At 39.3% G+C, this 27,041-nt stretch overlaps 1 protein-coding gene across 1 annotated transcript in view; it reads right to left on the minus strand.

The window, feature by feature from the left end:
• LOC119919048 (contactin-associated protein-like 2) overlaps positions 1 to 26,707 on the minus strand; it is a gene marked incomplete at its 3' end in the record, with an annotated part of 48,736 nt that extends 22,029 nt beyond the window's left edge. Inside the window, exons 1-3 of the mRNA XM_038739579.1 lie at positions 26,510 to 26,707; positions 11,564 to 11,707; positions 9,051 to 9,312 (exon numbers count right to left, since the gene is read on the minus strand). Coding sequence (XP_038595507.1) covers positions 9,051 to 9,312; positions 11,564 to 11,707; positions 26,510 to 26,707 — 604 coding nt within the window. The remainder of the gene's footprint in view (positions 1 to 9,050; positions 9,313 to 11,563; positions 11,708 to 26,509) is intronic.
• Between the last annotated feature and the right edge of the window lie 334 nt (positions 26,708 to 27,041).

A 27,041-nucleotide genomic window follows, 5' to 3' on the forward strand; every position in this document is an offset into this window, starting at 1 on the left:
TAAGAAATACCCACTGCCATCATACATAGTGTACAATTTTGATGTGTATTATATAAATGTAGATACAAATCCAAACCCTTAGGGTGACATTGCATAAGATCCTCATCGAGTGTTAGAACTGCTGAGATAGTGTTGGTCGTTCATGGAATTTGATGACAGACAGACTGACAGATAATTCATTTATTCAGTATAAAAATCACCACCAAAAACACTGAGCCAGGAGAATTCTTGCAGGAATATATTTGAAGACACATCACTGACTCCAAAGAAGGGGCCCGGTTCTGAGAGTACTCCTTGTTATGGTACTAAAGAAGTCCTCAACGATTACACAGTGGCATTAAAGTACTATAAAACAAATGTCTGGGTTTGATAACAAACCGATTCTCTATTCCCTCAACAGCCCAGGACCTCCACATCCAGCATCTTCACCACCAAGATTGTCTGAGACCAGCCAGCCGGACAGCTGCTGCAAGAATCGTTTAGCATCCTCAAATAATTTCTGCACAAACTGTCAGGAACCATCTCAGGGAATCTCATCTGCATGCTCGTCATCCTCTTTGGGGTCTCGACCTGACTGCAGTTTGCCATCATAACCGACTTGAGTGGGCAAATGCTCACATACGATGGCGTCTGGCACTTTGGAGAGGTGTTCTCTTCATGGATGAATCCCAGTTTTCACTGTGCAGAGCAGATGACGTGTGTATGGCTTCGTGTGGGTGAGCGGTTTGTTGATGTCCTAGTTGTGGATCGAGTGGCCCATGGTGGCGGTGGGGTTATGGTATGGGCAGGCGTGTTTCACGGACAACAAACACAGGTGCATTTTATTGATGGCATTTTGAATGCATAGAGATACCATGACGAGATCCAGAGGCCCATTGTTGTGCCATTCATCCACAACCATCACCTCATGTTGCAGCATGATAATGCACGGCCCTATGTTGCAAGGATTACAATTCCTGGAAGCTGAAAACATCCCATTTCTTGCATGGCCAGCATACTCACCGGAGGAATTGGGGCAAAAACAAAAGTGTTGCGTTTATAATTTTGTTCAGTGTAAGAACACAGAAGAGGGTGGGCACATGAGGAACTTTCAGTTTAGGAGTTTGTGTGTGTCTTAGCTTAAAAGCACATTCAATAAAGTTTGCTTCAACATAGTTCTGTATATTTTGTACTGTTTTCTATTTGTGGTTGAACAACTTGTGTTATGAATAGCCATCCAACGTTGTGATGGTTCTGAGATGATCTATAGGTAACTCATCACTATTTCAATGGCTATTAAAATCACTAACACACATTTAAACTGTACATGCTAAAGAAAGAAGTTGAAAATACTGAGATGTAAAAATCTATAAAGACAAATACCTGCCAAATATCAGTGTGAACTTAATGCAGCACTGGTTGTGTGTTCTCCAGTTGATGCAAACTCTAAGTTCCATTGTTACGATGCTGCACCATTTGACAGCCCTCAAATATGCTTCTCTATTCGCCAACAAATGTTTAACCCCACATTTCAAAAAGCTACAATGAGAACATTGCTGGTGACACTTTTCTAAAAAACAAAAACAACAACACTACAGCTTATATATTTGGTTTAGATTATAATTTTCGAATTGTCCATTTTGCTTATTTCATATTATTTGTAAAGTGTGTCTGAATGTCTCTGTGGACCTTTCTCTAAGGCTAAGAACAAATGTACTGCCGAAGCATTTTAGAAAGATTTTCAATTTTTCAGAGACAGGCTTCATTTAGCCCCTTAATTACCACATCATAAAACCTAAACACGCACATATGAACTTGTTCATTTGTAGCTAAACTAACCTTTTCAACATTTCACACTTTAGTTTCGACATGATGTGATTTCAACTGTACAAAAGTAGCTCATCTCGGCCACACCTACTGACTACCAGTTATGCACAGCGTTCTAACTTTGACAGCTGTATTCTAAAACTAACATAGCTATCCTTATTAGCTAGGCTCCTTACATGCTTGCTGATAACTTTTTTGAAGGTGGGTCTCCGACATTGACAACATTGTGTTGGATAGATTTGTGCAGCGGTGTTTAGGAAACTAACTATTCAATTGACAGACAGGTCTGTTGTCAATGTGTTTGCGAGCAACAACTTCCTAAATATAGATTTAGGACACATACAAACACTGGTCATGTATCATGATAATTAACAGCATTAAATCCATTGATTAAAAATTAAGAGATCTTGCAGCTGACCTTTGTATTCATTTTGTTTTTACTTTCACTTTTTTTGTGCTTTTAAAATACTCATTCTGCTGTCTACTGGGTAGTCTATCATTTTAGTAGTCTGAAGCTTGAAACAATTTAGGAATTTCACTAAAACTCAGCCTTTGTATTTTGTTGAAAATAACTTCAATAAAAACTCAGGCTTTATATTTTCTTACAATAACAGATTATACCAAATAAAGACACTCTGTAATTAGTTTCTTCTCATAAGTATGATTAAATTTGCTTATTTATTTTTTTCTCACAAGTTGGAGTGTGATTATCGCTCCATGCTATCTAAGAGGGAACTTGTGTCATCATGTACAAGAGAACAGTGGACTCCTGTCGTTCCACACAGTACAAGTGTGGTCCCTTTTTCTGTAATTCAAATCAATAAATAAAATGCATTTCAAGTGTAGACTAAGCACATAGATATGATGACAAAATGTATTGACATTCAGTGGTTGTGAAAACTGGTCAGTTTGGTGTTTTAGGACTGAACAAGTTTAAAGCTGTAGTCAAAGTCTGATGTGAAATACTTTTTAACAATTAATTAAAACTGAATAGAAAGTATCTTACCTCTAATCATTTAATTATAATTCAACTCTGGTTGTTTTTCTATTTTTGTTCCTTTTTTTGGAATCTACAATTCATTTTACTCTCCAGGCCTTCAGTGTAGCCCTTTATTTTGATACATGTTGATCTTAAAACACAAGACATCCACTAAACCTCAGCCTTTATATTTTGTTTTAAAAGAATGTATAGAAAATAAAGAGACTATTTAGTTAGTTTATTTTGTCTCAAAAGTATGATTAAATTTGCTTATTTATTATTTTCACACAAGTTGGAGTGTGATTATCGCTCCATGCTATCTAAGAGGGAACTTGTGTCATCATGTACAAGAGAACAGTGGACTCCTGTCGTTCCACACAGTACAAGTGTGGTCCCTTTTTCTGTAATTCAAATCAATAAATGAAATGCATTTCAAGTGTAGACTAAGCACATAGATATGATGACAAAATGTATTGACATTCAGTGGTTGTGAAAACTGGTCAGTTTGGTGTTTTAGGACTGAACAAGTTTAAAGCTGTAGTCAAAGTCTGATGTGAAATACTTTTTAACAATTAATTAAAACTGAATAGAAAGTATCTTACCTCTAATCATTTAATTCATAATTCAACTCTGGTTGTTTTTCTATTTTTGTTCCTTTTTTTGGAATCTACAATCATTTTACTCTCCAGGCCTTCAGTGTAGCCCTTTATTTTAATACATGTTGATCTTAAAACACAAGACATCCACTAAACTCAGCCTTTATATTTTGTTTTAAAAGAATGTATAGAAAATAAAGAGACTATTTAGTTAGTTTATTTTGTCTCAAAAGTATGATTAAATTTGCTTATTTATTATTTTCACACAAGTTGGAGTGTGATTATCGCTCCATGCTATCTAAGAGGGAACTTGTGTCATCATGTACAAGAGAACAGTGGACTCCTGTCGTTCCACACAGTACAAGTGTGGTCCCTTTTTCTGTAATTCAAATCAATAAATAAATGCATTTCAAGTGTAGACTAAGCACATAGATATGAACAAAATGTATTGATTCAGTGGTTGTGAAAACTGGTCAGTTTGTGTTTTAGGACTGAACAAGTTTAAAGCTGTAGTCAAAGTCTGATGTGAAATACTTTTTAACAATTAATTAAAACTGAATAGAAAGTATCTTACCTCTAATCATTTATTTATAATTCAACTCTGGTTGTTTTTCTATTTTTGTTCCTTTTTTGGAATCTAAAATCATTTTACTCTCCAGGCCTTCAGTGTAGCCCTTTATTTTAATACATGTTGATCTTAAAACACAAGACATCCACTAAACTCAGCCTTTATATTTTGTTTTAAAAGAATGTATAGAAAATAAAGAGACTATTTAGTTAGTTTATTTTGTCTCAAAAGTATGATTAAATTTGCTTATTTATTATTTTCACACAAGTTGGAGTGTGATTATCGCTCCATGCTATCTAAGAGGGAACTTGTGTCATCATCTACAAGCGAACAGTGGACTCCTGTCGTTCCACACAGTACAAGTGTGGTCCCTTTTTCTGTAATTCAAATGCATATCTTTAAGTGTAGACTAAGCACACAAATATAATGAAAAAAAAATGTATTGATGTCCAGTGCTTGTGAAAGCTGGCCAGGTTAGTATTTTGGGACAGAACAAGTTTAAAGCTCTAGATGTCAAATGTCAAATATTTTTTATTAATTAATACATTCTTTTTTATAATTAATTAAAACCGTAAAGAAAGTATCTTTATACTGACCATTTTATTTCTAATTCTACCCTGGTTGTTTTTCTATTTTTGTTCCGGTTTTTAGAATCTAAAATTCATTTTACTCTCCAGGCCTTCAGTGTAGCCCTGTATTTTAATACATGTTGATCTTAAAACACAAGGCATCGACTAAAACTCAGCCTGTATATTTTGTTAGAAAAAATTAAGAAATTGTGTTTCAAGAGACAGCTTTCTTTACTGAGTAGCTTGTATAATAGCCCCTCTACAGTCTGATAGACTCCCTGGGGCTGCAAGCCATTCACTCTATAGGGGAGTGTTAAGAACGACGTGTGTGAATGAGTCGTTAAAATCTTTGCTTGATCCACTAGAGGCACTGCTGAGTATGGACTTAAACACTCACACACCTGCAGGTCCCCTCTTGACAATAGTTTAAAAAATTTACCAGATGGTTTTAGACATGATTTTAGCATGATTTAAAGCATGTCCAACAGGGGACCTAAAAAATGTCCCCTGTTCACTTTTTAGTCCCCTCTTAGTGTGTGTGTAACGACGTCGAGGTCCACTGTTAGATAGGTTGGTAAGTGCACACACACACACACACACACACACACACACACACACCATTAAGGAGACACCCACAGTCTAATCTAGAGTGTTCTCTCAGAGGCCTCGTCTTCCCTTTAATCCTCTGTCTCTCTGCTTGAGAGGAGGAAGTGGATGGAATGACGGAAGTTTCTCAAAGGAGAGTAGAGCATGTTTGCCTCAGGTCACAAACACTCTCGGGGCAAGATGCAGAAGGGGATGACTTGTGTGTTTTTAGCAGCAGGCAAGCTCTACTGTACATGCATAAAGAAGGCTGATTAATCTCAATATCCCCTTCTTAGAATATTTTTTAATTATTATTTACACACAGAAAAACAAAAAAACAAACAAACATAACCCCAAAGTCAAGGCTAAATCAAATCTATACATCCTGATAGACACACACACACACCTCATTTCAAGATATATCTGCTGGCTTAACTATTTAAAAAGCTAACAAAACATTAAGGGATATTAAAAAAACGGGGGTTAGTCTCTGCAGGTCATACATTTATTATTTTACTGTAGTAAGTACTGTAAGCTGAATGAACACGATTTAGGTAAGGAAATTTTAAAAGACACTTTGCTGACCTGAATAATTTATTTTCTTTCAATCAAATAAAACTGGGCTCCTTTTTGATATTTGTTGCTCCCCCAATATTTTTAATGATTAATAAAAATTCAATCCGTTTACATGTGGTGTTGGTGGGGGTGGGGCATGAGGATTTTTTGGGTTATGAAAGGGGGTCGTGACAGAAAAGGTTTGAGAAGTACTGGTCTACTATATTTTAAAAATCCTATTACATCTACTAGGCAATTTTTGCTAAAGAGCAGAAAATAGACTCAAGAACAAATACACATCTAGGTACCTGGATTTATTCAACTGGATCCTGTGTTAGCAAAACAATTGTATAGTAACACTGACACTTCTAGAGCAGAAACAGAGCAACATGGACATTGTATTGGAGTCTTATAAGTCTCCATCTGTGAAATGTCCAATGTTCATTTGCACTTTTGATCAACCACCTCCTGAAAAAAACAATTATCTTTGTCTCATCACCTTGTTAGATGTTTGCCTTGAAACTGGGCTCTAAGTAATTCCATATCTTTTCCACTTGTACGATACAGCAAATCAAAAATGAATTAAAAGCTGCAAACTGCTTGTTCTTAGTGGAAATAACAGTACTAGCAACTCCTTTACTTTACAGGGAGTCATTTGATCCTGTGTTGACAGAAAAAAATTGGCTAATGAAGTTTTAAATAGTACACCAGTTACTGAGGGCCAATAGGGTGTTTGTAAAAGATATTTTACGGTTCAACGATTAAAGCATCCATCTTGAGCTAATGTGGTTTATTAGACAAGACGGCATGTTTTATTTGAAAGAAGGTGGGAAATGGTTTAAACACTTGGCTCACCAGTTTTCACATCACATTCGCGCTGTGGTAAATAACAGGTGGTGGTGTAGTGAGAGTTGCTGTGCAATGGTTCACCTTATGTGGTTTCCCTAAACACTTCCCATTACAGATAACAGCTTAGACAAAAGATCAGGGGGGCCTCAAAAAAAGTGTTCATAGTACACTTTATGCACATTTCTAATGTTATAATAATTAACTCATCCATTAGAATTTATCTGCCAAATGCCAAAGATGTTTGCAGTAAATGTCTTGCATTAAAACTTATTTCTCCCTTTCGTTGTATTCTGTTGCCCCTAAGTGCCCATTTGCACCAGTGTGATACCACTTTCTGTGATTTACTATGTGCTATAAATGTCTGCATGTCAGGTTTAGACGGCTGAAAAGTGAAATGGGTTAGAAGTTGTGAATGAAAATGATTTTTCATGATTCTCAATGATTTCACCTTAAAGCAAATGTCTGATTATATGTCTGAATAACCTGTCACTAAACAGCTCAATAAACAAACTATCCCCACTGGAAAAAAAAGAAGAAAAAAAACAAAACAACAAAACTCTCCATAAGAACCTCTCTTTTCTCTCTCTCGCTCTCTCCCGTTTAGTGTGTGCCCATCTGAATGTCTCTCCCCAGTATATTTGCCTTTAAAAGGGACTAAGCAGTTCATTACAAGTCTACTGAGCTTCAACTGTGTCACTGAAGCCAGAAGCCTGTGTGGTTTTCTTTCTTAGAAATACTAATAACAGAATCAAAGGGGGGAGTTTGTGTTTGAGTGTGTGCGAGTCTGTTTGTGTGTCTGTATATTCTAGTAATACTGATGTAATCGCAGGCTCAAGCCCAATTAGCCAAGAGGGTAACTCTGTAATAATCCCTACCCCTGGGCATAATGGCCTATTAAAGCAGCAGTGGACAGAATAAATGAGTGTGTCTAAGGAAATAGAAAGAGAGGGGGAGAGAAACAAGAGGCAGGAAATTTGAGGAAGGGAGGAAGGGAAGGGTAAGAGAGGTGGGAGGATAGGAAGGGGAAAAAATTATCCAAAGAGCCATAGAAGAAAAGCTTGTTTAAAAGAATTTCAATCTTATGATGCACGTACTCTATGCTTGACTTTTTCAGCAATTTTCCAAATGTGGGCATTGTCTTAAACTGTACTTTACATCCACAACACCATATATTTAAATTTACATTTAGAGCATTTAGCAAACGCTTTAGTCCCAAGTGACTTACAGTAAGTACATTTGTCATATGAAATGGTGGATTGGCCATCATTAGCTACATGGAGACAGCTACATTTGTGTATTTTTATCTATAAGGCACTTTTATGCAAAATACACTAAACCACATTAGTAGCTTCCTTAGCTTTGCGGTGAGTAGTCATCATTCACAGTCCAACAGGCTACTACTTTTAAAATTTCTCAGGATGACTTCATTATTGGGAAAGACTGCCTTCTCATATTGTGCACAATCTACTTTGAACTCATTGCAGAGGACCCTCCATTTGGAGGTTTTGACACCTCTTGGGGAGTTTAAATCCCTGATTATGGAGGTTTTTAAAGATGAATGTGAATGTTTAAAATAAGATGGAAATCCATTAGTGTTTATCCATTTGCCTGAAGAGGTCTTAAGCTGATGATACATGGGGCAACTTTTTGAGCAATGTTGCTGGGCAATCTTGCTAGTGGAAAGTCCGACTATGTTTTGAATGCATAGTGGCGGTGCGGGGCGGGTTACGGAGTGGGGGGGAAGGGATTACGTTAGTAATACTCATTACCACTGATGGCAACATTGCCCTGCACGATTGCTCTAAAAGTTGCTCTGTCTATCATCAGCTTTAATGTACTGTTTTTATAGTATTCTGTTACTATCACATTTGTGTATATGTAAAATCGTAGATGTCTTATTTATATTCTTCTCATTCTGTCAAACTTGCTGTCCTGCTGCCTTTCTTGGCCAGGGCGCGCAAAAAAAGTCTTAAACTTAATGGGTCTTCTTCCCAGGTTAAATAAAGGTTACATAAAAACAGATTGCTGTCTGTAGAGTAAGGATGTCAATAGAACAAGTTTCAAGTACTCACAATTGCTAGTTTAGCCATTGCTGGTACACAGCAAAGATAGCTAGGCTAAGATGCTACACAGTGCTAAGTACTATTTGTAAGAGCCAGGATGTAAAAATACAAGTGTGTAAGAGTGTTTTTTTAATGCATAGTCCAGGTGAACTCTGATAAATACAAGAAGTCAGTTTAGCGGATACACTGCTCTTCACCCAACACTAAAGCAAACATTGTTAGTGAGCATGAAATGTCAGTAAAAAGCAGAATGTCTTCACATTCCCATAATAGATTTGTGGCAATGACATACTTAGAATACAGCAGATAATACAAGTCATGCATGGCCAATTTTCTTTTCATTATATAAATAGTTGAACTGTTTTGTTTCAATGCAACTTATTACTTGGTACAACAAAAATGCCATACTTAAAGAAACAGCTTTGCATTTAAATTCTATAGTGTGTGCGTGTGTGTAGGTGCGTCTGTGGGCAAACTCACCTGCCGATAAGTCTACCCGGTTGTTGCTGGTCGCCCCCGTCACGTTGATATGAACTACAACCTTGCTGTCCTCGAGGGAGATCTCCAGCGTGCCATCATCAAGATTACTGAAGAGGAGGAGCCCATCGGGGTTCCACGTACGAAATTGGAAGCTCACAGACGCCGTGTTGTGATTGGCTCGACCTGGCAGCTGCAGAAAGCTGGTGGCATTAAAAAAGGCCGGGAAGGTGTGGGTCTCCACGCAGGAGAAGGACAGGTTACGCTGCCAAGATGATTTAGAGAGAGAAACACCAACAAGTTAATAAACGTTAAAAATAGTGCTGGGCAACAATTAAAATTTGTAATCGCGATTAATCGCATGATTTTCTGCAATTAATTGCATAGTTATGCACAAAATTGAATAATGAATTCTAAAGTAGTATATTCTGCACTTTAAATTTAAATATACTACTATATTCACAAAAGTGCAATAACATGGTTTGCAAACACTTTAAACAAAAAGGTGCTTTTTACCAGCAGTATTCCCTTTACACAGTATAAATAAAATATTTATTGCAAATCTCAACTTAAACATTAATGTAATAAAATCAAATATAAAAAAATCAGTTTGCCACTGCCAAGGCATTACCTTTTATCTAGCTAGTTAAAACAAGTTACCATCAGAGTCCAGAGCCACGACCATAACATCATAACAGGCACCTTCTGAGAAACAGGTTAAAATATATAAATCTGTTTTCCTGTTGTTTTTTTTCTGAACAGGTATCAGCAGAAACATTCTTCTTTTATCAGAGAGCAGCATAAACAGTCTATGTTCAGTAGCAAGTGTCTCTCTTAGAGTGAGGTGAAGTGCTCTCCTCACGCACACGCCCGCCCGCTGCCGGAGTTGAATTGTACTTTTTGTACGCGACATGCAGCACAAACCACTGGAAGAGAGACTGATTCTCGCTGTTTGTGAGTTTCCAGAATCTATTACTGTTTACTACATAGGACATCAACAGGAGGGAATTTGCATGGCAGAGCATCCCTTAAAAACTAGACGAAGGCCCATCGGTAAATGTTAATTTTAAGTTAAATGGGCAACAGCTGTTCAGCGCCATTGCCATGGTTACCATCCATAGAGCGCCTGCCATTTAGACAGAGCGACCCCGTGGGGCCAAGCGACTAAGTTGTGATTTTTAGAATGTTCCTAAGACCGACATCTTCCCCAATACTAATCAGCTTGCAGTGTGTAGCTATCCACTTCACTATGGCATTTGATCGCTCGTCTTGCTTTTGTTTATCTACTTCTCCCACACGCTGCATCTAGCGCAGTCTGTTGAAGCCTCCCTCCACTGCTTGTTTGGGTGGGTGATTTGCAGGCTGATCAACATCCCACCCTCCTGTGACCCATGGTTTGACTGTATGTGTAGTCAGAGCCAGTGAGCAACGGACTTTCACAATAATACTAAAATAGTACTAAAAACTGCGTTTACTGGCAATAAAATAATTGTCAGCATTAATTAATACCACGTAATAACACGTGTTTACCTTCAGATGTTCCTGACAGAAGCTAGATTCAAAGACTGATGTTGCTTGTACACATTACAAAAATGGCTCCTTTTGGCTCACCCTGTATTTGAGAGTTGAACAGTGACCCAGGTAATCTTTATGTGCTGGAGGAAAACAAACACTACTGTGGAATTTAGGCACTAATTACCATTGAGCTTCTCCAACCTTGTGCTCTCAAACAAATCATTAGTAAAAGCACAGTATTGAGCTGCCTTACCAGCTACAGATGATTCCTGATTGCCTCTGTCTGCGTGTGTGTGTATGTGTTCCTAAAATTTGTGAACAGATCTGTAGAACAGATGAATGGCTGTGAGAAAATTAGAAGTGCGGCTTTAACGAACTTGATTAGTGCCTCCATTCGTTCAATCAGTTCACCAGAGATCAAAGAAGATACACTGACTGTCCACTGCTGAGGAAGAACAGGAGATGGTGAGAGACATTACAGTCTATCCAAGGCTGCTCGGTAACGTATTTTAAGGATGGCAAAACACTTAATGTGCTAAAGTTACATTCAGCAGCCATCCAGAGTGCCATGCTTTTGAAGAGAAGAAGCTACGCACTTAATATGTTTCTTATTCTGTTGAGATTGGGTGAAAACAAAACTTTCTCACATGCATTGCAGTGAAATTCTGTCTTTGTAGATCGCAGTAAAATGGCAGCCATGTTATCAAGAGGGAGCACAAAGACAGGAGGTAAACACGCGGAGAGGCCACTGATGGGTCAGTTGTATCTGATTAATTATGAATCTGTTACAGTATTTTGGTGCTGTGAATAATTTGCCCCCTCACTCAGGTCATATACAGAGTTAGTGTGACAATAATGAGCACATTTAGTATTCAGCTGCCTTTATGAGATTTACATGTTTGCAAATGAGAGCTGTGTTTATGTATGCGATATTTGTATCTATATGGGAGTGTCTGTCTGTGTGCGTGCGCGTGTGTGTGTGTACATGCACATTTTCTTACAAAGCTGGAGGTGTCTAGCTTCTTTCGGCGAGCCAGGTCTGTAATGTTGTCTCCATTGTAGTTGATGCTCTCCATGCAGCCTTTAAAGTTCTTCCGCCCTCCACCCACAGGCTTCCCACTGTATGGCATACCCCCAAAACTCAACTAGAGAAGAACGGTCGGCAAAGAGATACAAAGAGATGGAGAGAGGGGGGAAAAAACAGATTAAGACTTAGTTTTCCTTTGATTCACTCCTTCCTCCACTGCTAGAACACTGCAAAAAACATGTCTGTCATTAATGTTCATCCATTCCTCCAAACAAGCAGCGATGACAGTAGCAACATGCACATGTCTCATGAGAGAAACTGCAAGAAATCCTAAAATAAGTTTCAAAATCCATGCTACAATTAAAGCTGCAAGCAGCGTTGGGCGGGCCCTCGCACTTGTAAGCGCGTCCGCGCGTGAGCCGGCCGAGTAGCATATTCTGGAGCTCTGCCGGTGCGGCTGTGAATTTCCTACGCGGTTCCGACGCCGCATGAATGTGCTATATGTCACTTCCTGTGTCCCCTATGTGGAGCTACATAGCACTTGCCGCTATGAATATAAATCGGTGTTGGCGTGTAGATGTCTGCGGGGTGGGAGAGTTATCAAGCACGTAAAGTTTGTTTCAGATGTGAGCATGTACACTGAACAATAATGTACCCAAACAATAAAATAAATTCCTTTTATATTTCCCTGCCTTGTTGTTTATGTGTACATACAGAGGAAGAATGTGAGAACAGCACACATTTCATCGTTACTGTGTGCTGTACCGCAGTTCTGTGTCCATGCATGCAGCAAACTGAAAGCACTGTCTGTCGGAGCGTCTACGTGAAAAGAGAAGGAAGACATTGCTGGTAGTGTCTTCAGAGTTGTTAAACACCTCAGCGCACTGAAGGAAGCCATCTGACTGTGTGAGGGGCAAGATCGTTGATGTCTGCAGGCAGAGTAGGAGCTCTCCTGTCTGACTGGTCCACCAATAGCAGAGAAGATGACCCCTTGAGACACAGCCCCTCCTCATTTGCATAATGAGGCAGAAATGCATACAAAAATTTAAAAAAGACAGGCAGAAATAAATACCATGGGTGAAAATAAATAAGGTAAATAAATACAAAGGAAGAATAAAACAGACAAAAATATTAAAACACACACATAAATAAATACATTAAAAAAATTTGTAATAAATAAAGTTGAATAAACAAATAAGGTAATTATAACAAAGGTGAATAGTAAAGGCACTAATTAAAATATATACATTTATGTCTCCTTGTATAATTTAATTACTACCTACATTTATTTATTTACTTTATTTTTTTGTGTATTTAATTGGATGCTTATTTATTTATTGAGCATTTATTTATTTCTGTATTTATTTCTGACTGTGTCAGGATCGGTCCTCCATAACGGGGTGGGAGAGTTATCAAGCACGTAAAGTTTGGTTCAGATGTGAGCATGTACACTGAAGTTACAACAACTTCCTGTGTCATGGCGAAGACTTGATCTCTGACGCCACGCCACGGACACACCCATTGACGAAAACTCGCAAATAGCACAACTTTTCATCTTCAATGCCTTTAGAAGGCACAGCACAAATTTGAAGTCGGTCGGACTAAATCCCTAGGAGGAGTTCGTTAAAGTACGAAGTGTGTAAATCATCCAAAATTTGACGTAAAATTCAAAATGGCCTACTTCCTGTTGATTTTAGGGCATCGCTCCAAGAGGCTTTTTGTGCGTCTGGACAAGATACACGTACCACAGAAAATTCGTGCACGTAGGTAAAACGTGCGGCGGGGGCTGCTTCGTTAAAAGTCACTTCCTGTTGCCAGCAGGTGGCGCTATGACTGTCTGTGAATGTCAGCATGTACATGTGTTCAGGGCGGGACTCTCATCCTACATGTACAGTTTGGTCCAGATGTGAGCATGTACACTGAAGTTACGACAACTTCCGTGTCATGGCGAAGAGTTGATCTTTGACGCCACGCCACGGACACGCCCATTGACGAAAACTTGCAAATAGCACAACTTTTCATCTTCAATGCCTTTAGAAGGCACAGCACAAATTTGAGGTCGGTCGGACTAAATCCCTAGGAGGAGTTCGTTAAAGTACGAAGTGTGTAAATCATCCAAAATTTGACGTAAAATTCAAAATGGCCGACTTCCTGTTGGGTTTAGGCTATGGCTCCAAGAGACTTTTTTGTGCGTCTGGACAAGATACACGTACCACAGAAAATTCGTGCACGTAGGTAAAACGTGCGGCGGGGGCTGCTTCGTTAAAGTCACTTTCTGTTGCCAGCAGGTGGCGCTATGACTGTGGGTGAATGTCGGCATGTACATGTGTTCAGGGCGGGACTCTCATCCTACATGTACAGTTTGGTCCGATGTGAGCATGTACACTGAAGTTACAACAACTTCCTGTTTCATTGCGAATCATCGACGCCACGGACACGCCCATTGACGAAAACGCGCAAATAGCACAACTTTTCATCGTCAATGCCTTTAGAAGGCACAGCAGAAATTTGACGTCGATCCGACTAAATCCCTAGGAGGAGTTCGTTAAAGTACGAAGTGTGTAAATCATCCAAAAATGGCCATAAAATTCAAAATGGCCGACTTCCTGTTGACTTTAGGCTATGGGTTCTTGAGGCTTTTTTGTGCGTCTTGATACGATACATGTCCCCAGAAAATTTCGTACATGTAGGTTGAACGTGAACGAGGGGCTAATCATTTCCAATTTTCTAGGTGGCGCTAGCGAGTCATTTTGCCACGCCCATGTGCGAAACTTGTAGAATACGAAATTTTTCACCGGTTCTGACATGTTTGCAAATTTTGGTGAGTTTTCGAGTATGTTTAGGCCATGTCATTTGGGCCTACTTTGCAGAAAAAAAAAAAAAAAAAAAAAATTAAAGCTGCAAGCAGCGTTGGGCGGGCCCTCGCACTTGTAGCGCGTCCGCGCGTGAGCCGGCCGAGTTGCATATTCTGGAGCTCTGCCGGTGCGGCTGTGAATTTCCTACGCGGTTCCGACGCCGCATGAAGGTGCTATATGTCACTTCCTGTGTCCCCTATGTGGAGCTACATAGCACTTGCCGCTATGAATATAAATCGGTATTGGTGTAGATGTCTGCGGGGTGGGAGAGTTATCAAGCACGTAAAGTTTGTTTCAGATGTGACATGTACACTGAACAATAATGTACCCAAACAATAAAATAAATTCCTTTTATATTTCCCTGCCTTGTTGTTTATGTGTACATACAGAGGAAGAATGTGAGAACAGCACACATTTCATCGTTACTGTGTGTTAGAGCATGGGAGAACAGTGGATACTTTTAATACAGCCCACACCCCTAATACTGTGTAACTATAACAAGTAGAGAACAGAAGAAAAAGATGTTCTTTCTTTACAACTGTCTGCATAGCTTATTCATATTGTGTAATGAATGAAAATAAATAGGCCTACTAGGCTCCTCTCTACTTTGACATTTAAGATTAGCTTGTTTGATCCACCTTCATACACATGTGACATTACTGTACAACTTGAGAAAGGTGAGTTGTTTTCTGCTCCAGCCTGCCTAAAAGAAAAGCGTTTTTGGGATTAAATGGACTTTATTAGCTGCTGCAGTGCAGGATGAACTCAGAATAGACCCATTTCTCACCTTATTATTCTAAATCATGCAACGAAGAAGAAGAAATGCATAAGAAATCCTGGGACAAAATCTGTCCACAAATACTGTACAGCATGTAGTCTGATGAACAAGACTTGTGTTATAGCTGACTTGGGCAGTGAAATGTTTTTTTAATTCATGTGGTCATAGTTGTCCACAACTCAAATCAGAATATAAGAAGAAATGTTTTATACCACCTCAAGAAGGCTTCCTATCAGAAAGGTAGGAAGGTATTTCAAATGTACAACTGCAGTACTTAAATCTAAGTAAAGTAATTTCCCTGACATTTTTGTGTTACTTTACTTTTAATAGACCCATGTAAGAGGTTTTATACTTCCTGTGAGTATAATCCAATCAATCTTATTTTCATACTGTATATCCGTTGTGTAATTTGATAAATTGTGTTGTATGTCGTGCTCGCATCTCAGAGAAGACTCTGACTGCAACATGCGTCTTTGTAAAGAGAGAAACAGACAGAAAAAGTCTCTAACTCTGCCTGTCAGCTCGCTCTGCTCCGTTAAAACTGAATTTACCATACAGAATTGAATACGAGTGCACTCCAGATTTAGCTGCAGCCAGCTGACCGTGTGCTTCTCCCTATACCGCAGTTCTGTGTCCATGCATGCAGCAAACTGAAAGCACTGTCTGTCGGTGCTCTACGTGAAAAGAGAAGGAAGACATTGCTGGTAGTATTGTCTTCAGAGTTGTTAAACACCTCAGCGCACTGAAGGAAGCCATCTGACTGTGTGAGGGGCAAGATCGTTGATGTCTGCAGGCAGAGTAGGAGCTCTCCTGTCTGACTGGTCCACCAATAGCAGAGAAGATGACCCCTTGAGACACAGCCCCTCCTCATTTGCATAATGAGGCAGAAATGCATACAAAAATTTAAGACAGGCAGAAATAAATACCATGGGTGAAAATAAATAAGGTAAATAAATACAAAGGAAGAATAAAACAGACAAAAATATTAAAACACACACATAAATAAATACATTAAAAAAATTAGTAATAAATAAAGTTGAATAAACAAATAAGGTAATTATAACAAAGGTGAATAAGTAAAGGCACTAATTAAAATATATACATTTATGTCTCCTTGTATAATTTAATTACTACCTACATTTATTTATTTACTTATTTTTTTGTGTATTTAATTGGATGCTTATTTATTTATTGAGCATTTATTTATTTCTGTATTTATTTCTGACTGTGTCAGGATCGGTCCTCCATAGCGGGGTGGGAGAGTTATCAAGCACGTAAAGTTTGGTTCAGATGTGAGCATGTACACTGAAGTTACAACAACTTCCTGTGTCATGGCGAAGACTTGATCTCTGACGCCACGCCACGGACACACCCATTGACGAAAACTCGCAAATAGCACAACTTTTCATCTTCAATGCCTTTAGAAGGCACAGCACAAATTTGAAGTCGGTCGGACTAAATCCCTAGGAGGAGTTCGTTAAAGTACGAAGTGTGTAAATCATCCAAAATTTGACGTAAAATTCAAAATGGCCGACTTCCTGTTGATTTTAGGGCATCGCTCCAAGAGGCTTTTTTGTGCGTCTGGACAAGATACACGTACCACAGAAAATTCGTGCACGTAGGTAAAACGTGCGGCGGGGGCTGCTTCGTTAAAAGTCACTTCCTGTTGCCAGCAGGTGGCGCTATGACTGTCTGTGAATGTCAGCATGTACATGTGTTCAGGGCGGGACTCTCATCCTACATGTACAGTTTGGTCCAGATGTGAGCATGTACACTGAAGTTACGACAACTTCCGTGTCATGGCGAAGAGCTGATCTTTGACGCCACGCCACGGACACGCCCATTGACGAAAACTTGCAAATAGCACAACTTTTCATCTTCAATGCCTTTAGAAGGCACAGCACAAATTTGAGGTCGGTCGGACTAAATCCCTAGGAGGAGTTCGTTAAAGTACGAAGTGTGTAAATCATCCAAAATTTGACGTAAAATTCAAAATGGCCGACTTCCTGTTGATTTTAGGCTATGGCTCCAAGAGGCTTTTTTGTGCGTCTGGACAAGATACACGTACCACAGAAAATTCGTGCACGTAGGTGAAACGTGCGGCGGGGGCTGCTTCGTTAAAAGTCACTTCCTGTTGCCAGCAGGTGGCGCTATGACTGTCTGTGAATGTCAGCATGTACATGTGTTCAGGGCGGGACTCTCATCCTACATGTACAGTTTGGTCCAGATGTGAGCATGTACACTGAAGTTACGACAACTTCCGTGTCATGGCGAAGAGCTGATCTTTGACGCCACGCCACGGACACGCCCATTGACGAAAACTTGCAAATAGCACAACTTTTCATCTTCAATGCCTTTAGAAGGCACAGCACAAATTTGAGGTCGGTCGGACTAAATCCCTAGGAGGAGTTCGTTAAAGTACGAAGTGTGTAAATCATCCAAAATTTGACGTAAAATTCAAAATGGCCGACTTCCTGTTGATTTTAGGCTATGGCTCCAAGAGGCTTTTTTGTGCGTCTGGACAAGATACACGTACCACAGAAAATTCGTGCACGTAGGTGAAACGTGCGGCGGGGGCTGCTTCGTTAAAGGTCACTTTCTGTTGCCAGCAGGTGGCGCTATGACTGTGGGTGAATGTCGGCATGTACATGTGTTCAGGGCGGGACTCTCATCCTACATGTACAGTTTGGTCCAGATGTGAGCATGTACACTGAAGTTACAACAACTTCCTGTTTCATTGCGAATCATCGACGCCACGGACACGCCCATTGACGAAAACGCGCAAATAGCACAACTTTTCATCGTCAATGCCTTTAGAAGGCACAGCAGAAATTTGACGTCGATCCGACTAAATCCCTAGGAGGAGTTCGTTAAAGTACGAAGTGTGTAAATCATCCAAAAATGGCCATAAAATTCAAAATGGCCGACTTCCTGTTGACTTTAGGCTATGGGTTCTTGAGGCTTTTTTGTGCGTCTTGATATGATACATGTCCCCAGAAAATTTCGTACATGTAGGTTGAACGTGAACGAGGGGCTAATCATTTCCAATTTTCAAGGTGGCGCTAGCGAGTCATTTTGCCACGCCCATGTGCGAAACTTGTAGAATACGAAATTTTTCACCGGTTCTGACATGTTTGCAAATTTTGGTGAGTTTTCGAGTATGTTTAGGCCATGTCATTTGGGCCTACTTTGCAGAAAAAAAAAAAAAAAAAAAAAAAAAAAATATAATCTGAGCAAATTCAATAGGGACCTCGCACGGTCGTGCTCGGGCCCTAATTAGGCCAGCTATTGTTGAGTTTCTATGGACATTTTCATGCCATAATAGAAATCGTGCATTGTTAATGGTAAACACAGTCTTCCAGTTGAGTAAAAGACATAGACTTTCCTTTTGTGAACAACAACATTTCTAATGGATTTAAATGAAATGTCATGACAGTAAAGGATAGATTTGGTAAAAGGGTTAACTGTGTTAAAAGGACATTGTTGTGCTTTGCTGTTAAGGTTTTGCATAAGGCTGGCCTTGTGTGTAGAGGAATGACCAAGAAGTACACAAAGCTCTACCATGAAGTGAACACAGTCCACTGACATAACAAAATAAGGAGATAAGGACAGAGAAATATAAAATCTAGATGTAGTATGTTTAAACATACAACAGTATTAATTGGCCTTCTTCCTCGCAGACAGGTTTTTAACATGTCTATTTAATTTAGCCATGTACAGTCCATGGAGGTAAAGGTCACTGTGGACATTACTGTAATACAGGAGAAACAAACAAAAATATTCTGTTTGAAAACACAGTGCACATGCACATCCCAAGCCGATTCCCATATACATATAAATCACAATCAACTCGAGAGTTGATCCACGTGAGCTATGTTCTTTTCACACCATTTTAATGCCCATAGTTAACTATATATTGTCATTCAAACGCCCCTATTTAATAACAACATATACAGTGCATGGAGACAACAATGGTAAAATCTTACAAGGAAGCTAAAAAAAGTAAAGTAAAAAATTTCACCCAGTGTGAAATTGAAGTTCTTGTAGGGGAGGTTGAAGCAGGAGCAAGCTATTGTTTGACGGGGAAAATGCGCATACCGCACTGGAGGAAAGGGGCAGTGGAGCTCAACCCCCTTGATGAGCGACTTGCAGGAATGGGAATCCCTAGTGAGAAGTGACGGAGGTGGAGGGGGACACAAATAAGATGCACTGGATAACTCAGGTACATAATTTGTATTTTCTCGTTTGAAAAAAGAGTAAACCAAATGCATTTAAGTTGTGGTCATTTCCAGCCTTACCTATCGATGAGTTAAAAGAAATACGACGTGAAAGATCGACCTAATAAACAGTGTTTTCAACAAAAGAAAAAAATGCTGGCACAATGCCTGGGGATAGGACATGTGATAACATGAAACGTAATTTGTCCTACTGTTCACCTTATTTACGTGAAAAAATTTCACAGCATGCAAGTATTAATTACAGATCAAATAAAATATGATTCCCAATTAAACTGTGCAACATATTTGATTATTTTGAAAAAAACGTCTCTCTCTCTTAATCATGGTTCTTTTTGTGTGCACTCCAGGGTGTATCAATTAACAGGATATCTCTTTTTTGATGATGAAATTATCTTAAATCATGTTCTTTTAATTAGGGAAAATCAATCAAACAGGTGTTTATTCTTTTAAGAATTCCTTTTATCTGTTTTTGAAAATTAATAATGTAATTTTAAATTACGTTTTATATCATACTCAGAGGTAATACAAGTGCATCTCAAAAAGTTTAAATATTGTTAAGTTCATTTTCCTCTGTAATTTAATTCAGAAGGTGAAACGTTCATATATTCTAGATTCAATACACTTAAAGTGAAATATTTTAAGCCTTCTTTGTTTTCATTTTGATGATTACAGCTCACAGCTCATGGAAATCAAAACTCCAGTATCTCAAAATGTATTAGAATCTTAGAATAAAGAATTTATTCTTCAGAGCTCTAATCATCTAATTAACTCAAACACCTGCAGAGGTTCCCTGAGCCTTTAATTTTGCAGTCTGGTTCTGGTGCTCACGATGAACTTTTCCAAAATATTATATTTTTTAAGATGCCCCTCATCATGTATTTTGATTTAATTTACACAATTGTATCTATTTCAAACCATTTCATCCTTCTGCCATCTGAGTCCCAGTTTCTCATTTTTCCAGTTTTGTGCATACGCATCGGTCAGAGACCATGCAGGATTACACATTTCCAGCCAAGTTTGTTGTTTTTGTAAATCCCAGAGGTTGATTAGAAAGTGGTGTATGCCTTCTTTTGTGTGTACACAACATTTATAAATGAGGCCCTGGGTCTGATCCATTTTATACATAAGACAAGCTATGCTGTCTACATTATCTTTAACCAAATACCTTGATAACTGTATACTATTGGCATATATACAGGCCCCTCTAAAAGTATTGGAACGGTAAGGCAAATTCCTTTGTTTTTGTTGTTCACTGAAGACATTTGGGTTTAAGATAAAGAGATGAGTATGAGACAAGAGTTCAGATTTTCAGCTCTCATTTCCTAGTAACGCATCTAGATGTGTTAAACAACTCAGGACATACCAGCCTTTGTTTGAACCCACCCATTTTTAAAGTGAGCTAAACTATTGGAACATGTGACTGACGTGATGTTTCTTGTTGCCCAGGTGTTGCCTTTAAGGTTGATTGTCCAAACATTAAATAGCTCTGCATGATTAGTCTAAGTTTTCATCCTTGGTTCAAACCTATAAAGACTGCATTGCCTGTTAAAGAAGATAAACCAACATGAAGACCAGAGAGCTGTCTATGGGAGAAAAGCAAGCCACTTTCAAGCTGAGAAAAGAAGAAAAATCGACCAGAGCCATTGGACAAACATTGGGAATAGCAAGCACAACAATTTGGAATGTCCTGAAAAAGAAAGAAACTACTGGTGTACTGAGCAACAGACGTCGAACAGGTCAGCCAAGGAAAACAACAGTAGTTGATGACAGAAATATCGTGAGAGCTGTGAAGAAAACCCCCAAAACATCAGTAAGTGACATCACTAACGACCTCCACAGTGCAGGGGTGAAGGTCTCACAATCCACTGTTCGAAGAAAACTCAGAGAGCAGAAATATAGAGGCCACACCACAAGATGCAAACCACTCATCAGCAGGAAGAATCGGAAGGTCAGATTGAAATTTGCAAAGAAGTACAGAGATGAGCCGCATAGTTCTGCAACACAATCTTATGGACTGATGAGACCAAGATTAATCTCTACCAAAGTGATGGAAAGGCCAAAGTGTGGAGAAAGAAAGGAACTGCTTATGAGCCAAAGCATACAAGCTCATCTGTGAAGCATGGTGGAGGTAATGTCATGGCTTGGGCGTGCATGGCTGCTTCTGGAACAGGCTCATTAATATTTATTGATGATGTAACTGATGATGGTAGCAGCAGAATAAATTCAGAAGTGTACAGAAACACTTTGCCTGACAATTTACGGAGAAATGCATTGAAACTAATCGGGAGGAAGTTTATCATGCAGCAGGACAATGACCCAAAGCATGCTGCCAACAAAACAAAGGACTTCATCAGGGGGAAAAAGTGGAAGGTTTTAGACTGGCCAAGTCAATGACCTGACCTTAACCCAAGCATGCATTTCACCTCCTTAAGAGGAGACTGAAGGGAGAAACCCCCCAAAACAAACAAGGACTGAAAGAAGCTGCGGTAAAAGCCTGGAATAGCATCACAAATGAAGAATGCAACAGTTTGGTGATGTTGATGTCTTCAGTGAACAACAGAAACAAAGGAATTTGCCTCACCGTTCCAATACTTTTGGAGGGGACATATATATATATATATATATATATATATATATATATATATACACATATATACATATATACAGGTGATGGTCATATAATTATATAAAAAGTTTATTTATTTCAGTAATTCCATTCAAAAAGTGAAACTTGTATAACTTATACATTCATTCCACACAGACTGATATATGTCAAGTGTTCATTCCTTTTAATGTGATGATTATAACTGACAACTAATGAAAACCTCAAAATCAACATCTCAGAAAATTTGAATATTGTGAAAAGGTTCAATATTTAAGACACCTGGTGCCACACTCTAATCAGCTAATTAACTCAAAACACCTGCAAAGGCCTTTAAATGGTCTCTCAGTCTAGTTCTGTAGGCTACACAAGCATGGGGAAGACTTCTGACTTGACAGCTGTCCAAAAGACAACCAGTGACACCTTGCACAAGGAGGGCAAGACACAAAAGGTCATTGCTAAAGAGGCTGGCTGTTCACAGAGCTCTGTGTCCAAGCACATTAATAGAGGGCGAAGGGAAGGAAAAGATGTGGTAGAAAAAAGTGTACAAGCAATAGGGATAACCGCACCCTGGAGAGGATTGTGAAACAAAACCCATTCAAAAATGTGGGGGAGATTCACAAAGAGTGGACTGCAGCTGGAGTCAGTGCTTCAAGAACCACCACGCACAGACGTATGCAAGACATGGGTTTCAGCTGTCGCATTCCTTGCGTCAAGCCACTCTTGAACAAGACACAGCGTCAGAAGCGTCTCGCCTGGGCTAAAGACAAAAAGGACTGGACTGCTGCTGAGTGGTCCAAAGTTATGTTCTCTGATGAAAGTAAATTTTGCATTTTCTTTGGAAATCAAGGTCCCAGAGTCTGGAGGAAGAGAGGAGAGGAACAGAATCCACGTTGCTTGAAGTCCAGTGTAAAGTTTCCACAGTCAGTGATGGTTTGGGGTGCCATGTCATCTGCTGGTGTTGGTCCACTGTGTTTTCTGAGGTCCAAGGTCAACGCAGCCGTCTACCAGGAAGTTTTAGAGCACTTCATGCTGCTGACCAACTTTATGGAGATGCAGACTTCATTTTCCAACAGGACTTGGCACCTGCACACAGTGCCAAAGCTACCGGTACCTGGTTTAAGGACCATGGTATCCCTGTTCTTAATTGGCCAGCAAACTCACCTGACCTTAACCCTATAGAAAATCTATGGGGTATTGTGAAGAGGAAGATGCGATACCCCAGACCCAACAATGCAGAAGAGCTGAAGGCCACTATCAGAGCAACCTGGGCTCTCATAACACCTGAGCAGTGCCACAGACTGATCGACTCCATGCCACGCCGCATTGCTGCAGTAATTCAGGCAAAAGGAGCCCCAACTAAGTATTGAGTGCTGTACATGCTCATACTTTTCAGTTGGCCAACATTTCTAAAAATCCTTTTTTTGTATTGGTCTTAAGTAATATTAAAATTTTCGGAGATCCTGAATTTGAGATTTTCATTAGTTGTCAGTTTTAATCATCACAATTAAATGAAATAAACATTTGAAATATATCAGTCTGTGTGTAATGAATGAATATAATATCCAAGTTTCACTTTTTGAACAGAATTATTGAAATAAATCAACTTTTTGATGATATTCTAATTATATGACCAGCACCTGTATTTATTTACAGTATATAGCATACATATGACCACTGAAGCAGTGAAAGAAAGCATTAAAGGAAGAAGAGAAGTGGTTTGTGGGGAACAGATGCCATGAGACGAGAACTGAGACGGCGACATGGAGGCTAATAAATAGGCATCTGGTGGGAAGCGCTGAAGGACACAGAACTGATGAGAATGTAAACTGCGCTTCATATTTTTCTACAGTTGTACATGTGTTTTTTTTTCTTTCAGACATAGCTTTGAGGGAAGCCAATATGATGAAGGGTGGTTTGCAATTACTAGTTGATATGTGTCTGTCTGCGTGCGTGCGTGCGTGTGGATGTGTGTTTGTATGTATCTGTTGTAACGCTCCAGCAGTCTTAGTAATTACTGCCAAGGGTAGACACAAATGCACCCGGATATTTAGTCTACAGGCTTAAATGGGAGCAGAAAACGTACAGACGTGCACATACATGAAAACATGTACACGCACACACACACAAGATAGTGTGTGGACTAGATGGAGTACTTTGGTATACTTTGAGTAAAAGCTGGTCACAATTTTGCTTTCTGTAGAGAGACTCACTCCCGCAAAACTCACACTCACACAACACCTCCTTTTTCACCATGTTTTATAGATTTTCCCAAAGATCTCTTAATTCAGCAGCTTCAGTTTAATTCGACTGGTTCGTCCTGCCCCATTTCTTTATCTCAATTTCCCACTTAATGTTAAAACTAAAGGTTAGGAAGTGTGTGGGTGAGTGAGTGACGGTGAAAGCTTGCTGAGGTTAGTAAAGCAAATCAGCGATGCAAAGAAGTCCTTTTAAGCTAATGAGGAGATATTTCATGCAGCATACCCAGTTCATACCAAGAACTGGGTATGAAATAAATTGTCCTTATATTCTTTATATGTAGCTTTGGCAATATTGTTGCTATACATTCATGCCAATAAAGCTAATTTGAATTGCTTGGTAATATCCAGAAATCCTGTATGGAAAAACTATGATGCATCGATAATCGTTTTACAATCGCATGGCAGCCCTCTGAATCGTAATCAAACCGAATCGTGAGGTGTCTAGAGATTCCCACGCCTACTAAAAGTCACACACTAACAGACAAACATATCAGTACATACCCACAAACACATGACACACCCATATATGGATTAACCGTACACAGCCGCGCATGCATACACACACTCACATTACATTAAGTAGTGTAAAAGCGCTTTGAGTGTTGAATAGACCAGAAAGGCGCTATACAAATACGGAGCATTTACATTTACATTAAGTGCATTTCATACCCATTATGCATTTCCTGGTTTTAGTATTATTAGCTGAACTCTCTGCATTTCATTACTGTCTGACAGACAATAATTATGTGAGTTTTATGGATTAGCATTATACTGTATCACAGTGTAAAACCAATTTTAATTTCCTGCATGGTATCTATGCACTGTACAGAGAAGACCCAACTACCTCCAGTAATGAGTAGTTACACATTTACAAAATCAGTACAGCTCATAAGGACAGGTAATGTCATAGAGACACTAAGATAACAAGAAAAAAAGCATCAAAAAGAAAGACTATTAATAATTAAAGATAAGACAATGTCTCTCACAAGTTTGAAATGATCAGACAACCCAATCAAGACTACCAGCAGTTTGGGAGGGTTCTGATTTTATGTGAGAACTGCTCACATTAGCAGATATAGTAATCTCCTCATGAACATCAATACTTCCCAAGGCTCGTCAACCTCAATTCTCATCTCGTTTCCAAATGGATTTTATATTCACCTTCATCATTAAGCTCCAAAATACAAATACACCCTACACTCAACATGGCATACTCCTTTCTTTGCAACCTATATGCAACACACTTTTGTTGTTATTGCAGTGCACTTAAGTTGCCAGTGCTCCCCTAAGTCTTTTGCTGCTCTGCTCTCACTTTCTGCTACTGTTGCCACCACGGTGCTACTGTTTAAAAGCTCCACTCCACCCCAGCATCCACCTGCAGGCTCTGAGTATGAGTCAGTCTAGGGGGAAAGTTAGTATCGTGGAGTCTCCTTGTGGGGGTGGGGGTGAGGAAGTCAGAGAATTAAAGCTGAATATAAGCGATATTCCATGTAGTCAGTGTCTCAAATGTGGTTTGCATTATTGGCAAGACTCCTACATTAATGTGCTTGTGACAGATTGTGCTTAATCGCGTTAAGTTTTAGTTTTGCACAGCAGTAGATATAGAGACACAAATGCAATTTCATGCCAAAATTAGCCCCAAAATTGCTCTCTAATCAGCAGAAACACTGGCTCATGTGTGCCACCCCTCCCACCTTGGCACAAGCGTGTTTGTTTGGAGTGAGGAAATTACCAAATAGACTAAGACTGAGGAAAATTGCTAAAGCACCGCGTTTACTGTGTGCAGGGAAATGTATGGGCCCTGTATATGATATGGGGATAAACAAATGAACTTGACTTTGGTTCTCTAAAGTAAAGTGAGATTTTGCACATTGTGACCCAGGTAGACCACTTCTTACAAGGTCTACTGCTTCTTTTTTTCATAATTGAACTCACCTCTGACTGCCAACGTATAGCTGTTGAATCATTTGGCACCAAAAGGTTTGTTATTAACACAATGTCAGCAAACATGCTTTGCACAGCTCTACACAGTACATGGCCTATATCCCTGTCACCTCTGTGTCTGTGTTTGTATATGTATGTGTATATGTTCTAAGGTTATCGACTTGGATTCATTTATTCATTTTTTAAGGGGGACACTAACATTCTCTGTCTGTGTACTTTATAATCCTGTCTGTTCTTCTCACCTCGTAGTCCAAATCAAGGTGGTCAAACTCTCCATTGGTCCTGAAGTGCTGAGTGTGTCTGTCCAAGGTGAAGTTGACATTACGACGGTAGCGTTCAATCACCACTGAGTGCCAATGATTGTCATCCAACAGGCTGCCGGTGGTCACAGACGTATGACCCAGGATAGAGCCGTACTGATTACTGCCTGTAATTAACATGTCATATGTTAGTTCCAAAAACACGACCTTGGATACTGTAAAAGTAGTAAACAGAGTCAAAATATTTAGGATAAATATGTGTGAACAAGAAGTGTTCCTTTTATTCTTAAGGCTTAAGAGCAACAAAATGAAACAAAAATGAAAATAGTTTTGATATTCAGGGCAGCTTCACCAGGATCAGTGACTACACACTTTGTGACTTTTCTGGCAGGGATTTGCCAAAATATCCTAGAAATCATTTAAGTGCTTTACACACGGGAAACAGACCATGTACATGGTTAGCCTTAATTCACATACAGTTTTTCACAAAAGTACATACAGCACATAACACAGA

The sequence above is a fragment of the Micropterus salmoides genome, unplaced genomic scaffold (genome assembly GCF_014851395.1).
Source record: "Micropterus salmoides isolate LMB-PRFRI ecotype aquatic unplaced genomic scaffold, ASM1485139v1 Ms_hic_scaffold_2537, whole genome shotgun sequence".
In the NCBI taxonomy this organism is placed as follows: Eukaryota; Metazoa; Chordata; class Actinopteri; order Centrarchiformes; family Centrarchidae; genus Micropterus; species Micropterus salmoides.